Source organism: Panthera uncia (assembly GCF_023721935.1).
Source record: "Panthera uncia isolate 11264 chromosome B3 unlocalized genomic scaffold, Puncia_PCG_1.0 HiC_scaffold_1, whole genome shotgun sequence".
Taxonomy (NCBI): Eukaryota; Metazoa; Chordata; class Mammalia; order Carnivora; family Felidae; genus Panthera; species Panthera uncia.
Genome location: NW_026057582.1, coordinates 96,749,522 through 96,765,784, shown reverse-complemented (window position 1 = coordinate 96,765,784; position 16,263 = coordinate 96,749,522). Strand labels below are relative to the sequence as shown.

The 16,263-nt window shown below is 35.3% G+C and overlaps 1 protein-coding gene across 1 annotated transcript in view; it reads left to right on the top strand.

The window, feature by feature from the left end:
• MNS1 (meiosis specific nuclear structural 1) overlaps positions 1-16,263 on the top strand; it is a 52,149-nt gene that overhangs the window by 19,488 nt on the left and 16,398 nt on the right. Inside the window, exons 3-7 of the mRNA XM_049613673.1 lie at positions 3,909-4,036; positions 12,136-12,238; positions 14,891-15,120; positions 15,704-15,920; positions 16,023-16,130. Coding sequence (XP_049469630.1) covers positions 3,909-4,036; positions 12,136-12,238; positions 14,891-15,120; positions 15,704-15,920; positions 16,023-16,130 — 786 coding nt within the window. The remainder of the gene's footprint in view (positions 1-3,908; positions 4,037-12,135; positions 12,239-14,890; positions 15,121-15,703; positions 15,921-16,022; positions 16,131-16,263) is intronic.

The window sequence follows — 16,263 nt, the reverse complement described above, 5'->3', positions numbered from 1 at the left end:
TCATTGTGATGTCTGTATGTTTTATGCTTGTAGTGATGTCTCTGGTACTTTGTCTCACAGGATCCCCCTTAGGATCTCTTGTAGGGCTGGTTTCGTGGTGACAAATTCCTTCAGTTTTTGTTTGTTTGGGAAGACCTTTATCTCTCCTTCTATTCTAAATGACAGACTTGCTGGATAAAGGATTCTCGGCTGCATATTTTTTCTGTTTAGCACACTGTAGATATCGTGCCAAGCCTTTCTGGCCTGCCAAGTTTCAAAGGAGAGATCAGTCACGAGTCTTATAGGTCTCCCTTTATATGTGAGGGCACGTTTATCCCTTGCTGCTTTCAGAATTTTCTCTTTATCCTTGTATTTTGCCAGTTTCACTATGATATGTCGTGCAGAAGATCGATTCAAGTTACGTCTGAAGGGAGTTCTCTGTGCCTCTTGGATTTCAATGCCTTTTTCCTTCCCCAGTTCAGGGAAGTTCTCAGCTATAATTTGTTCAAGTACCCCTTCAGCACCTTTCCCTCTCTCTTCCTCCTCTGGGATACCAATTATGCGTATATTATTTTTTTTTAGTGTATCACTTAGTTCTCTAATTTTCCCCTCATACTCCTGGATTTTTTTTATCTCTCTTTCTTTCAGCTTCCTCTTTCTCCATAACTTTATCTTCTAGTTCACCTATTCTCTCCTCTGCCTCTTCAAGCCGAGCCATCGTGGTTTCCATTTTGTTTTGCATTTCGTTTAAAGCGTTTTTCAACTCCTCGTGACTGTTCCTTAGTCCCTCGATCTTTGTGGCAAGAGATTCTCTGCTGTCCTGTATACTGTTTTCAAGCCCAGCGATTAATTTTATGACTATTATTCTAAATTCACTTTCTGTTATATTGTTCAAATCCTTTTTGATCAGTTCATTAGCTGTTGTTATTTCCTGGAGATTCTTCTGAGGGGAATTCTTCCGTTTGGTCATTTTGGAGAGTCCCTGGCGTGGTGAGGACCTGCAGTGCACTTCCCCTGTGCTGTGGTGTATAACTGGAGTTAGTGGGCGGGGCCGCAGTCCGACCCGATGTCTGCCCCCAGCCCACCGCTGGGGCCACAGTCAGACTGGTGTGTGCCTTCTCTTCCCCTCTCCTAGGGGCGGGATTCACTGTGGGGTGGCGTGTCCCGTCTGGGCTACTTGCACACTGCCAGGCTTGTGTTGCTGGGGATCTGGCGTATTAGCTGGGGTGGGTAGGCAAGGTGCACGGGGGGTGGAGGGGCAGGCTTAGCTCGCTTCTCCTTAGGTGATCCACTCCAGGAGGAGCCCTGTGGCAGCGGGAGGGAGTCAGATCCGCTGCCGCAGGTTTGGCTCCGCAGAAGCACAGAGTTGGGTGTTTGCGCGGAGCGAGCAAGTTCCCTGGCAGGAACTGGTTCCCTTTGGGATTTTGGCTGGGGGATGGGCGGGGGAGATGGCGCTGGCAAGCGCCTTTGTTCCCCGCCAAGCTGAGCTCTGCAGTCCGGGGGCTCAGCAGCTCTCCCTCCCTTTGTCCTCCAGCCTTCCCGCTTTCCGAGCAGAGCTGTTAACTTCTGACCTCCCAGACGCTAAGTCGCGCTTGCTGTCGGAACACAGTCTGTCCGGCCCCTCTGCTTTTGCCAGCCAGACTCGGGGGCTCTGCTTGGCCGGCGAGCCGCCCCTCCGCCCCGGCTCCCTCCCGCCAGTCCGTGGAGCGCGCACTGCCTCGCCGCCCTTCCTACCCTCTTCTGTGGGCCTCTCGTCTGCGCTTGACTCCGGAGACTCCGTTCTGCTAATCCTCTGGCGGTTTTCTGGGTTCTTTAGGCAGGTGTAGGTGGAATCTAAGTGATCGGCAGGACGCGCTGTGAGCCCCGCGTCCTCCTACGCCGCCATCTTCCGGCAAAAAACCAAACCACATCTTCTTTATCCATTCGTCAGTTGATGGACATTTAGGCCCTTTCCATAATTTGGCTATTGTTGAAAGTGCTGCTATAAACATTGGGGTACAAGTGCCCCTATGCATCAGCGCTCCTGTATCCCTTGGGTAAATTCCTAGCAGTGCTATTGCTGGGTCATAGGGTAGATCTATTCTTAATTTTTTGAGGAACTTCCATACTGTTTTCCAGAGCGGCTGTACCAGTTTGCTTCCCACCAACAGTGCAAGAGGGTCCCTGTTTCTCCACATCCTCTCCAGCATCTGTAGTCTCCTGATTTGTTCATTTTAGCCACTCTGATCTGGCACGAGGTGGTATCTCAGTGTGGTTTTGATTTGTATTTCCCTGATGAGGAGTGACGTCGAGCATCTTTTCATGTGCCTGTTGGCCATCTGGATGTCTTCTTTAGAGAAGTGTCTATTCATGTCTTCTGCCCACTATTTCACTGGATTATTTGTTTTTCAGATGTAGAGTTTGGTGAGTTCTTTATAGATTTTGGATACTAGCCCTTATTACCCAGTATGTCATTTGCAAATATCTTTTCCCATTATTTTGGTTGCCTTTTAGTTTTGTTGATTGTTTCCTTTGCAGTGCAGAAACTTTTTATCTTGATGAGGTCCCAATAGTTTATTTTTGCTTTTAATTTCTTTACCTTTGTAGATGTGTCAAGCAAGAAATTGCTGCAGCTGAAGTCACAGAGGTTTTTCCCTGCTTTCTCCTCTAGGGTTTTGATGGCTTCCTGTCTCACGTTTAGGTCCTTCATCCATTTTGAATTTATTTTTGTGAATGGTGAAAGAAAGTGGTCTAGTTTCATTCTTCTGCATGTTGCTGTCCAGTTCTCCTAGCACCATTCGTTAAAGAGACTTTTTTCCATTGGATATTCTTTCCTGCTTTGTCAAAGATTAGTTAGCCATACATTTGTGGGTCCAATTCTGGATATAGGTTTTTAAATAAACATAAGTTTTCATTTCTCTGGGATAAATGCTTGAGTGAAGTTACTGAGTTATATGGTAATTGTATGTTAGCTTTACAACAAACTACCAAACTGTTTTCCAGAGTTGCTCTATCATTTTACATTCCCACCCAGCAAACAATTTCTCACCAACATTTGGTTTTCCATTATTTTTCATTTTAGCCATTGTAATAGGTTTGTAGTGATCTGTCGTTGTAATTTTAATCAGCATTTCCTGAATGCTAATGATAGTGAACATCTTTTCATGTGCTTATTCCTTCCAAATACAGAATTTAGTTAAGCCTGTAGATTCTTCTACCATTTTACCTGTGATACAAAAGAGAAACAAGTTAAATGGTATCCTGGAGAAGCAATCAGTCAAGTTCAGAATGTAGGACATTCTACGGGCTACATGTACTAATTTCTACAACAAATAAATGGCTTGAGGGGAAAAATGTGTGTATGGGATGACTATTACAGAACTTATAACTAGATGCCACATGTGGACCTTGTTTGGATTTTGATTTGAAAAAGCAAACTAAAAGCATCTTTGAGACAATTGGGAAAACCTGAAAATGGACTACACCTTACTAAGGAATAACTGTTATTTAGACATGTTAATGGTATGGTTGTTATATGAGATGAAATTCTTATCAGATAGAGATCAATACTGAATTACTTATATGGTAATGACATATCTAGGATATGTTTTAAATAGTCTAGCAAAAAAGAACAAAGAAAAAAATGAAATTGGAGTAGAAGAACAAAGAAAAAAGGTTGACAAAATATTGGTAGTTATTGAAAATGAGTAATGCTACTTGAGGGTGTATTTTAATATTCTTACTACTTAAGATATCTGACATTTTCTATGGTAAAATGTTTGGGAAAGTGTTGATTGAAATAGCGTTTTGTATTTTAAAATAAAACACAAATGGTTGTTGCTCCGAAGGCACTTGAAGTTTTCTGTTACAAAACAGAGTCTTCCTTGAGGAAAAAATATATCTGATTCTGAAGGACAAATAATTGAAGTTTCTGTTTTAAAAAAATTCAGGCAGAAGAAAACAAAAGATTGAGGGAACTTCAGATTGAACAAGAAGAAAAATTGGCTATGGAATTGACCAAACTAAAACATGAAAGTCTAAAGGATGAGAAGATGAGGCAACAAGTAAGAGAAAACAGGTATCTTGGCCTTTATAAATTTCAGTTATTTTGTTTTTGCCTTTAAACTATTTATGTTATGCTTGGCACCTGAAAGTGAAATTTCTTTCTTTGTATCATTGCACTTAGTTAATATTTTGTCTGGAAATGCTTATTGCTTTAAGTCCTGTATATATTCATTTGAGAAAAGAAGTTGTATTCAAAGTAGTGTTTAAGGTGAAAATAAATATCACTTTCTTATCTTTCCTCTAAATGTAATTTTTTAAATGACCTAAAAAATAGACTCATGAATCCTACTCTTAAGTGAAACCTTACATAATTGAATTTTCTACCCCAGTATTACTGGAAAGTGGCTGGTCAACTATGGGTCAACACCTCTAGTGATTGCCATAGAACTTCTTTTTTCATTCAGCTGTAACTCTGAATATCTTTCCCCCATATTGTTTCAAAATTAATTTCCTTGTAACTTTCATGAATTTATCTCATTTCTGCTATCTAATAAAAAACAAACAAATTTAGTGCTTATTTAAGATATCCTTTCATATTTATGAATCCCATAAATGTTTTACTCTATAAGTTAAACATCCTTCATTCCTTCATTTGTTTCACATATAGTATAATTTCAAGCTTCACCATCCTGGTTCTCTTCTGTAGATATAATTTACATGATTATTGGTCCTTAACAAAATATTACCCCCATAATTATGTGTAATGCTCCAGGGTATTGCTTAATACCCGTACTAGAGGGACTGTTAACCACATTGTTCTAAAATATGTTTCTTAATGTTGCCTAAGACAGAATTACTTATTAGGAGCAGCCATGTCACGCTGTTGGTTAAAACTCAGGGCTAACTAAATACCCATCCTATACTTACATAGTTGAATATAATAGAAATTTATTTACTTTGATAATTGTTACATTTTTTCTTAACTGAGCCAAACTTCCTGTAGGACTATGACCCATGGGTGACCTTCAGGGATTCTAAACTTCATTAATTTATATTTATATGTTTGACAGATGTACCCATGTGTGTTTTTCTGGGTCTATAACTTTTATCAAATTCTTTTACTAATTCTTAAAGATTTAAAATTGCCACTAATGTCTTCGTATTGTTCTAGTCGCAAACTGTCTTTTTGGACATTAATTCTCCAATCATATGAGCTATCCCTTGTGGTTTTATGTTATCTGAAGATGAAACAAATATTTCATCATATTTTTGTCTAATTCACTGATCTAAAAATGAAATGGAGGAACTTTCTACTTCTGGCAATTTTTAGACAAAGTGATTCCAATAATTGCTCCCTCTGAGAACAGGTTATCTGGAGAAAGTATAAAAGTCAGATCTGGGAAAGAAGAAAACCAGAATGGTAAGCTTGGCATTTGAAGCTGCATTTCTTTTGGAAGCTTTGCTGATTCCAAAAGTATGGCTGAGAGTTAAGAACTGAAGCAGAGCTTAGCCAATAAGCATATGGCAAGGTGTTCAACATTTTAATAAACTTTATGTTTAAGATTTTTGCACCTTTGTGTATGTTTTACTTCACTAATACAGAATTCAATTTGATTTTATTAGAAAGAAACAGATGAAGAGAGTCATGTGCAAGCAGGCCAGTGGAAAATATCCAGAATGAAGCACAGAGAGACAAAAAGATAGAAAAATACAAAAGAAAGCTTGAAAGAGATAAGGGCTTTCTATCTCTTTGAAGAGATATTGGCCAAGAATGTCCAAAAATGATAAAAGACATAAAGCCACAGGTTAAAACACAACAAATGTTGAAAACTATACCTGTACTTATCCTAGTCAAACTTTTGAAATCCAACAATAAATAAAACTATGAAAATCACAAAAGCAGCCCCTCAAAAGACTATTACGTTCAGAGGAGCAACAATCAGAAGTACAACTCGATTTTGAAAGTAACAGTGAAAACGAGAAGTCCATGTATTGAAAGGGCTGAAAGAAAATAATGGCCCATCTAGAATACTATATTTTTGAAAATTTTCTTCAAATTTAAGGCAGAAGTCATTCAGCTGAGTGCTTTTTCAAATAGCGTATGCTACTTCTTAGCAGTGTCAAAACTGCTAAGAGTTTTTAATTTTGTGCATAAGCCGTGATGGAATTGTGACTGACGTGCAGAAAGGGACCAGTTTTCTGATCAGTGTTTTCATCTGCAAATTGGCAGTTCTCAAATCAAGGAAATGTTTGCAGTGATACTCAAAATACATCCTAAGTGATTAAAAACCATGTATAGTAAGATTAGCCTCTTTAAATCTAAAAGAAATGAATTTTTAAAACCCAAGGTAAATTTTTAAAGCTCATTGACATTTATTTTGAAAATAATTGACTTTGAAAGTCATGAGATTCTTTGTTATTTGATCTTTGAACACATGATTTTTTAATCCAAGAAAATATTTAAAAGACAGTTTAATTTTATCACTGCTTTTACCTTGAGATGGGACAATCACTTCCTATTTTTATTTTTTATTTTTTTAGTCACTTCCTATTTTTAGAAGTCTTTTTTAAAATTATACCACAGATCAATAATTATGTGTGATTAATAATTTCAGTTATTTAAAATTATTATGCTTAATTATATAATTAATTATACGATTTATAATTACATAATTAGCAGCTATACATGTACTATATAGTTAATATATAGTTTTATAAAAGCAAAAACAAGTATCTCATATATAATTGATAGTTAAGTTTAGCAAACACTGGCTCAAAGAGGAGACAGAGATAGGCTTCCTTTATTAAACACATAGCCACTTTGTTCCTGATGGCGGTACAGTTCGAACAGTCAAAGGTTCATAGCAACCAAGTGAATGCTGAATCAAGAAAAAGGCAACTTATAAATGGCAGCAAAGCTTTGTAGTTTTTTCATTTGTCCTTGCTCCATCCCCTCCCAGCTCTAAGGCAGTCTTGAAAGTAGTAGCCTATATTGTGAGTATCTGTCCCTCATTCTGGAGAGAGGAGAGCAGATCAGATCTTATTAGAAAATTATTATGTATGTATGTTTGAACCTACCTGGTAGCTACCTGTAGGATTGACACAAGATGCTCATCTCTGTTACACATAACTCCTAACCAACTCAGACTAGAAAAGCAAATTACATCTCTGATAAGATTTTAATATCCTTGGGGCACCTGGGTGGCTCAGTCAGTTAAGTGTCTGACTTCTGCTCAGGTCATGATCTCACAGCTGCATCAGGCTCTGTGCTGATAGCTCTGTGCTGATAGCTCGGAGTCTGGAGCCTGCTTCAGATTCTGTGTCTCCCTCTCTGTTTCTGCCCCTCCCTGTCCATTCTTTCTCTCTCTCTCTCTCTCTCTCTCTCTCTCTCTCTCTCAAAATAAACATTAAAAAACTTAAAAAAAAAAGAATTTAATATCCAGAATATATAAATGATTCCTACAATTCAACAGTTTGGACATAGGCAAAGTACTTAAGAGATTTCTCCAAAGAAGACAGACAAGGGGCAATAAGCGCATGAAAAAAAAAAACACTCAACATCATTAAGTCATTAGGGAAATTGATAGGATAGCTTTAATAAAAAAATGGAAAGTAAATGCTGGTGAAGATGTGGATAAATTGGAACCCTTGGACATTGCTGGTAGGAACATAAAATGGTGCAAGCACTGTGGAAAATAGTTTGACGATTCTCAAAAAGTTAAATATAGAACTGCCGTATGATCTATCTAGGTAGATACCCACAAGGATTGAAAATTGAGGCTTAATCAGATATTTGTACATTAATGTTTAATGCAGCATTATTCACAATAGCAAAAGGTAGGAACAACCCTGTTGTCCATCAACAACTTTGGTATGTATATACAGTGGAATATCATTCAGTTATGAAAAGGAATGAAGTTCTGATACATGCTACAATATGGCTGAACCTTGAAAGCAATATGTTAAGTGCAGTAAGCCAGACACAACAGGATAAATTACTGTGTAAATCCACTTATGTGAAATAACTAGAACAGGTAAATTTATAGAGACAAAAAGTAGTAAGAGATTACCAGAGGCTAGGAAAAGAGAGGAATGGGAAGTTACTGCTTAAATGAGTACAGCATTTCTATTTAGAATGATGAAAAAGTTTTAGAAATAGTGATGATCGTTGTAGAACATTGTGAATGCAACTAACACCACTGAATTGTACACTTAAAATAGTTAAAAATGGCAAATTTTTCTTTTTTGTATTGTACCACAATAAAAAAATTATAATATGAAAACCCTCAAACTTATGGGGTTTAGCTAAAGCTGTTGCTCAAGAGTAATTTATAATCTGAAATGACTATTAGAAATGAAGGCTCAATCTGGATATTAGAGAATGTACACCAAATTTCCATCTGGAATGATTATAAAAAGAATGTAGGAAGAGAATAATAAGAGCAGAAACAAATGAATTAGAATGTAAACATAAAGTAGAATGAAATCCAGGATTGTGCCTTTAAAAAGGCTAATAAAATTGATTACCTCTGGTTAGAATGGTATAGTGTAAAAGAGAATGAATGCATAAATAACCAATTTTAGGAATGGATGATAAGATATCACTGTAGATCATACAAATGTTTACTAGATCATAGCAAGATATTGTGAATAATTTGATACAAATAAATTTGAAAATTAGATAAATTCTTAAATAGAACTATTTACCAAACTGGCATATGTAGAAACAGAAACATAAATGTTTCTATAACTTTTGAAGATATTACACCTATAATTAACCTTTTTAACAAAGAAACCTACATAGCTAGGTGGTTGGTGAATTTTACCAAACATTCAAATAATAACCCTGATCTCACATAGTTTTGCAGAGTGGGAAAAGAAGAAACACTTTCCAATTGATTGTAATCAGATCAGTACCTGAGTAGGGTAAGAACATTATAGACTAATTTTTCTCTTGAATTTAGCTACTGTAATCTGAAATTAGTTAATGTCAAATCCAACAGTGTGTGAGAAAGATAAAAATCTGACTAAATTTAACTTATTCTAAGAATACAAACTTGTTTTAACATTAGAAAATCAGTAAGTGTAATTCATCCGATGAACAGAATATAATAGAAAAACTGTATGAGCAGAAAAAAACCAATTGGTAGAAATCAACATCACTCTAAGATTAAAAGAGGATTAGCAAATTAGGAATAAAAGGAGTTTACAGTAACATCATACTTAATGGCAAACATTAAACACTTTACTTATATTAAGAAGACAGGAATGCTTGCTATAACAGCTTCTCTTAATAATTGTATTGGGCACACTAGCCAGTGCAATAAGGCAAGAAAAGTAAATGAAAGTTGTTAGGATTGTCAGTAAAGAAATAGAACTTTCATTATTACCAGATGATATGATTGTGTATGTAGAGAATCCAAAAGAATCTATGTATAAATTATAAAAATAAGTTCAGCAGTGTTGTTGGATGTGAAGTCAATATACAACATTAATTGTATTTCTGTAAATTAGCAACAATTAATGAAAGTTTTAAAATAATTTGTACAAGAGCATAGAAAAGTAAGTAACTAATGAAAGAGGTGTAAAACCTCAACACTGAAAAAAAACTATTATCAATAGAGTTTTTAAAAACCTAAATAATTGGAAGGATGTGCCATGTTTATAAAATTGAAGACTCAGTATTGTAAACATGTCAAACTGATATATAAATTCAGTATAATCCTAATCAGAATCTCAGCCAGTATTGTTTATTATGACATTTGACAAGCTTATTCTAAAATGTATATGGAAATGCAAAGTACCTAGAATGGCTAAGACAATCTTTAAGAAGACCAAAATTGGAGACTTATTCTTTAGGATATGAATACTTATTATAAAGCTATAATAATTAAGATATTGTGGTTTTAGCACAGAATAAACAAATGGATTGATGAAATAGGATGGAGCAGATCTTTTCAACCAGAAAATTTAAACCCTAATGGCCTACGGCATTTGTAATGAATTAACTTACTTCCTGTGGATCTAAAACAATGCCTGCTATGTACCGTCTATGAGAGAATTAAAATATAGACTCCATTTTCTGTGAGGCTTAGTTCTCTTATGGAACCCCAGTTGAGGAATGATGGGATGGGATATTCAAAATGGATCCATGCATATATGCACACTTAAACTTTATGACACTGCAGATCCCTGGCACTACAATAGTAGTGCAGAACATTCAGAAATGGACATCTTTATAAAATGGTACTGCATCAATTAAATAGCCATATATACAAAAACGACCTTGATTTTTTACCTCACTCTACACACAGAATTCAATTCTTGAATGATTATAGTCTAAAAGTCAATGGTGAAACAAAATTTTGAGAGACTAACAAAAGAAAATAACTTTATGTCTGTGCAGTAGGCAACATTTCTTAAAACATGACACAAAAGTCATTGACAATGAAGAAACAGATGGGTGAATTAGAAAACTTCTCTTCATCTAAAGAAACAGCTATAAGAGTAAGTACAGACTGGAATAAAATATTTGCAATGATTGTAACTAACAAGAGACTTATATTAAGAACATACAAAGAACTCTTCTGTAACAAGAAGTAGACAATTTAGTCTAAAAGTGGGCAAAAAATTCTTGGACAAAAACTTCACAGAAGATGAATGACTTCACAGAAATGATTCAAACATATGAAAAGGTCTGAGTTTCATTTTATTAGGGAAACAAATTAAAACCACAGTGATATTTTACCCACAAGAGTGGTTAAAATGAAAAAGAATGACACGACTAAAAAGTGTTGCTGGGATGTGTAGCAGTGGGGGGTACTGAAGCACTATGAGTGTAAATCTCTGTACAGAGCATGGAAAGCTGGCATTTTCTATGAAATTTGAATATAGTCTACCCTGTGACTCAGAAATCTCATTCCTAGGTATATATCCAATAGAAATCTGTGCATTTGTCCTTCAAATGAAAGTCATTTATTTGCATGTTAGTTGTTTGGAATTTGATGCACTTTGTTTTGGAGAGGTAATATTATAAATTGGGATTGGGTATGTACATTGGCTTACTAATATTAGTACCTAGCTCTAATCCAACAAAAACTCTTGTAAATATGTCAGCTCCTTAGAGTAAAATATGTGGACTAACCTAGAAACTTAATCCTCATTTATATTATTACTTTTATGAAAGAAGGCAATCTTGTGTCCCATACATTTACAACTACAGCAGTGAGGGCAAGAAGGACACATCACAATACCAAGAATAGCTCTCTTCCCTACCCATGATTGTCTCTTTGGAGGTGTAGGGTACTTCTAAATTGTTTATAATTAGGTGAGTGCCTCTGTTCTAGTAAGAATTAAGATGTGCTTTAAAAATTTTTTTTTAATTTAACTTAATTTTTTGAAACAGCATGCACGAGTCAAGGAAGGGGAGAGGGAGAGGGTGACAGAGAATCTTAGGCTCCATGATCCACGCAGGGGCTCCCACGACCTTGGGATCATGATCTGAGCTGAAATTAAGAATCAGATGCTCAACTTATAGAGCCACCCCAGTGCCCCAAGATGTGCTTCTAAGTGACATCTAAGTACCCTTCTGACTCAGAATTCTCATATTCAGAAATATGACTGGCACATTAAAATGAAAAGTTGTGTATGGCATATTATTTTCCACTATAGTTAGGGAAGGGATAGATTGAAAAGCAGTTCAGAGGTTTTCTGAGGGTGATCCTCATTTTTAACAGGTAAGTAAACAAGCCCAGAGAAGTGAAGCAAACTTGCCCATGGTCATTCCTCTCCATCATTAATCATCAAAAAATAGTCATGGCTTTCAGAGTGTTTACAACCCCTCCACTATAGTTCTTGTAGCTCAATAGTGTCAGTAGCTGGACAGAAATTTTAACCAATATTGATAAAGCATCTTCTCTGAGTCAGGCACTGGCAAAAAGATTTTTAGTGATGATTATTGGAAATAAAACAGTTGTTTTGTCTGGAAAATTAATTATAATGCCTCATTTTCATTCTGATTTTCTTTAGATGAAGAGAGAAAAGAGTATTAACTTTCAAGATATTTAATATAAATATACATTTAGAAAAAAATTATTTTAAATTTCAGGTACAGATTTTTAAGATGAAAATGTGGTCCTCAATTTTAAATTTCTGTCTTTTTTTTTTAAACAGTATTGAGCTCAGAGAATTGGAGAAGAAATTAAAAGCAGCTTACATGAATAAAGAAAGGGCAGCTCAGATTGCAGAGAAGGATGCCATTAAACATGAGCAAATGGTAATCATGTTTCTGGTCATTATGTTTTCTATATTTTTAGCTTCATTTAGAAAACCAACAATAGACCAATTTTTTGAAAATTGCTACATACTATGAAGAATTTACACTGCTAGATTTCTTAAATACTTTTATGCTTTTCAGATCCTTAAGGTATAGAAACTCAGAAATTATTCAATAGTGAGCCTTGTTTAATTTAATATTAGAGCCTTTCAGAGACACAAAGAATGTGGTTGCTGTTTAGAATGAATAGCTGTACTCAGTAAGTCTGAGCATTCTTTGTGGTCTCTGACTGATAATTCTTTGACAAACCAATACAGTACAAGTTGTTAGTGTGATCAATTCATTTTAGAATGTTACTAGATTTTGCATTTGTTAAATGTTTTAAAAAGTGAACTATTTTATAATTTTAAGCAGGAAACTTTCCTGTTTTGTAAGTAGCTATCTCTATCTTTTTTCCTCTGTTTATTCCCTTTTCTAACTCCTGACATACTGCCAGATTCAGGGCAAGAGTTACTCTTGGGCAAAGGAGTTTTAAACACACTCACTAGTGGTGCTACAGTAAATGTAAAATAGGGTTTATTGAGTTAATTCTGAAAAGCAGCGTGCACACCATCACGTGAGCCTTCATGGTCCCCTGGAAAGGCTAGACATCGATGAAAAGGTCTGATTGCAATAGTACACAATCTTAGAAGTTCTTTTCTCTCGTTTCTCTATTAATACATAGAGCATTTTTGTTGTAGAGTTTCCTCTCTCTTGGATCCCTTTCAAGGATTATAAGCTATTAAAAAGAAGAGGTAGAGGTAAATGTTGTGGCTTTTAAAGTTATATTTTAGGTTAAAAAGAAAAAAAAAGTTGCAGAAAAATCAAGTTGGAGAGAAATACACATCACAGACCGTCTGTATTTTTTAAAAACTGTATATTAACATATGTGTATATATTTCAACACATATATGTTGATGCACACATACAATTAGAGGAATAATATCAAAATACTTAACCAGCACAATGCAACATAGGCATCTCATAAGAATAGATGCTGGCCACAGTGATGTGCATGCATGTGTGTTAGTACAGGAAAAGTCTGAAGGGTTGCACAGCATGCTGTTAACTGGGATTGCCTTTGGCGTGGCAGGTGGTAGGAGAGCATGAGGAGACCTCATTTCCTAAGCCATGTAGTTCTTTTCTACCCTTTCAAAAATAAAGTGGAACTGGGGCAACTGGGTGGCTCAGTTGGTTAAGCTGAGCCAGGAGTTGGTCCAACTCTTGATTTTGGCTTAGGTCATGATCTCATGCTTTGTGAGATCAACCCCACATCCTTGTGAGATTTTCTCTCTCCCTCTCTGCTCCTCCCCTCATGTTCTCTCTTTCTTTCTCTCTCAAAATAAATGAAATTAAAAACAAAAATAAAGTAGAATATGAACAGTGTACTCTTTGACCAGTAGTTTGCAGTTTTATTCTGATCATTGAAGTTTTTCCAGGTAGTTGTACATTTAAGTCTGACTCCTGAAAGAATTGCCACTATTTTCTAAATAAAATGAGTCCACAAAAATTAAAGTCAAATAGTCTTACAACTTGACTAGGTGTCAAGATACCTAGGTGCCAATATGGGCTCTGTCTGTCTGAGCTTTAGTCTTCTTAAATCTGTGAAATGAGAACATTGTATGTCTATAAGTGTGTGGCAGTGTGTACATAAATGTTTTTGTCATTTCACATTTTTTTAAAGAACCCAATACAACACGTGCTAAGAAAGTAGAAGAGAAAGAATTTTGGTCAAGTCATATTAATAGTGTATATGTTAAAAACCTCAATTAGATTAGGAATGGCATTCACATTCACATTTTAATCTTTTCTTGTCTATTTGATGCTATTTGGTATGTGATCATAATGGTCAAGGGTAATAAAAATTGCCTCAATATATTTAATTTACAACTTATTTTGTTAAGTGATTTCAAAATGCTCAAAACAAATAAGAGGTTTAACCTAGTTAAGAAGTAAGATTGTCTCTAACTCAGAGGGAATGGTCTTGAATGAGTGAATTAAAAGCTACAGAAAACAGGCACAATGATATATGTGACTCTTTTAAGTTAAAGTGATTAATAAAGGGCATTTAATAAATGAAAAATGAGAGACTTCAAAGGCTGGTGGCAAGAAAGAAAGTTTAGGCTGAGAGAAACTTCAGAGTTGCTTAGAGCTGGTTAATAGGAGACTTGTCTGAAAAAGAGTACAATCCTTACTGTAAAGGGCAGCTGATACATAATGGAGCTAAAAATTGCCTACATGACTTTTAAATAAAAGGAAAAGATTACTACTGCTTTTTTTAAAAACAGTTATTAATAAAGTGCTTCTAATTTTTTCAAATTTTTGCTGTTTTTCAAATGCGGAGTTTTTCTAATTTTCTCACACGTGGAGTTATTAGTTACACTTATCTCGTATTTCCTTGAGATCTACTTGAAGGAATGGGAAAGCATCTTTAGGGTTTGACTCATCATTCAAACCCTTCAAGTAACAGTGACTTACCTTTGCATTTACCTGGACAGATGAAAATATTTTATGCAGTACACTTTATAATATTCAATTTCACCTGTTTTGAAATATTCTATCATACTGCACTCACATTTGAAAGTAGAAAGATGAATTTTGTTTTCATAACAGAAACGTGATGCTGAAATAGCCAAAATCATGATGGAAGAACACGAGAGAGCAATAAAGGAAGAGAATGCTGCAGAGAACAAACGGAATAAAGTAAAAGCACAGTATTATCTTGACTTGGAGAAACAACTTGAGGAACAAGAAAGGAAAAAGCAGGAAGCTTATGAGCAGTTACTGAAAGAGAAACTCATGATTGATGAAATTGTTAGGAAAATCTATGAAGAAGATCAATTGTAAGTTTATCCCAGTTTCTTTACATGCCTAAAAATTGAGATGAGATTTATGTCAGGCTTGTTGTGAAGAGGAGAAGCACCTGAACAGTGCTGAATACATACTAAGTTCTCAGGAATTATTACGATCACATAAACGGAGTCCAACTCCTGTTTATCTTTGTGAGCATGATAATTATCTGGTAACAAATGCTTATTAGGTAACAGAATGATTAAACCTTTGTTTTTCTTAAATGTGCCCATATCATGTCAGAGGACTTGTCTTCTGATCATTTCTTTGCTAGACAACTGAAGTGTAGTGTACTGCTAGGCTTATGTAAACAGGTTGGTGCTTTTCTGAAGTGAGAGGCATAAAACTTCATTAATAGGTTAGAGGAAAGGTATAAGTAGTATTTTACTTGGAAAATTCATACCTGTCATTATATTTAGCAGTACATAGTGGACACTCAAAATGTTTGTGGTATGAATGAATGAATAAACTATAAATAGAAAGGCTGTTTTTTCCCACATTATCAACTGAAGGAAATGACACATTTTTATATTATTTCTTGTACTATAAAACTGTACTCAACTATTGCTTTTTTAGGGAAAGACAACAAAAGTTAGAAAAAATGAATGTAACTCGAAGGTACATAGAAGAGTTTCAGAAAGAGCAGGCTCTCTGGAGAAAAAAGAAACGTGAGGAGATGGAAGAAGAAAACAGAAAAATCATAGAGTTTGCCAACATGCAGCAACAAAGAGAAGAAGATCGAATGGCAAAAGTTCAAGAAAATGAGGAAAAAAGGCTGCAGCTTCAGAATATGGTATTAAAATAGCCACTTCTTTAACATTGGAGAAATTCAGAAATACTTGATATAGAATTTGTTTCTTATTAATGTTTGTGTGTTTCTTTAAAAATTTAATAGCTGACTCAGAAATTGGAAGAAATGCTGCGGCAACGTGAAGATTTGGAACAAGTGAGACAAGAATTATACCAGGAAGAACAAGCTGAAATACATAAGATGAAACTAAAAGTAAGTTTTGGAAATGGAAAGAATGATTAACATAGAGAAGAATATCATTTTGAGATGAAGCAGTAGAAAAATAGTAGATTTAAACCCAGCCATATTGATAATTACATTATGTGTAAATAGCATAATCACTGCA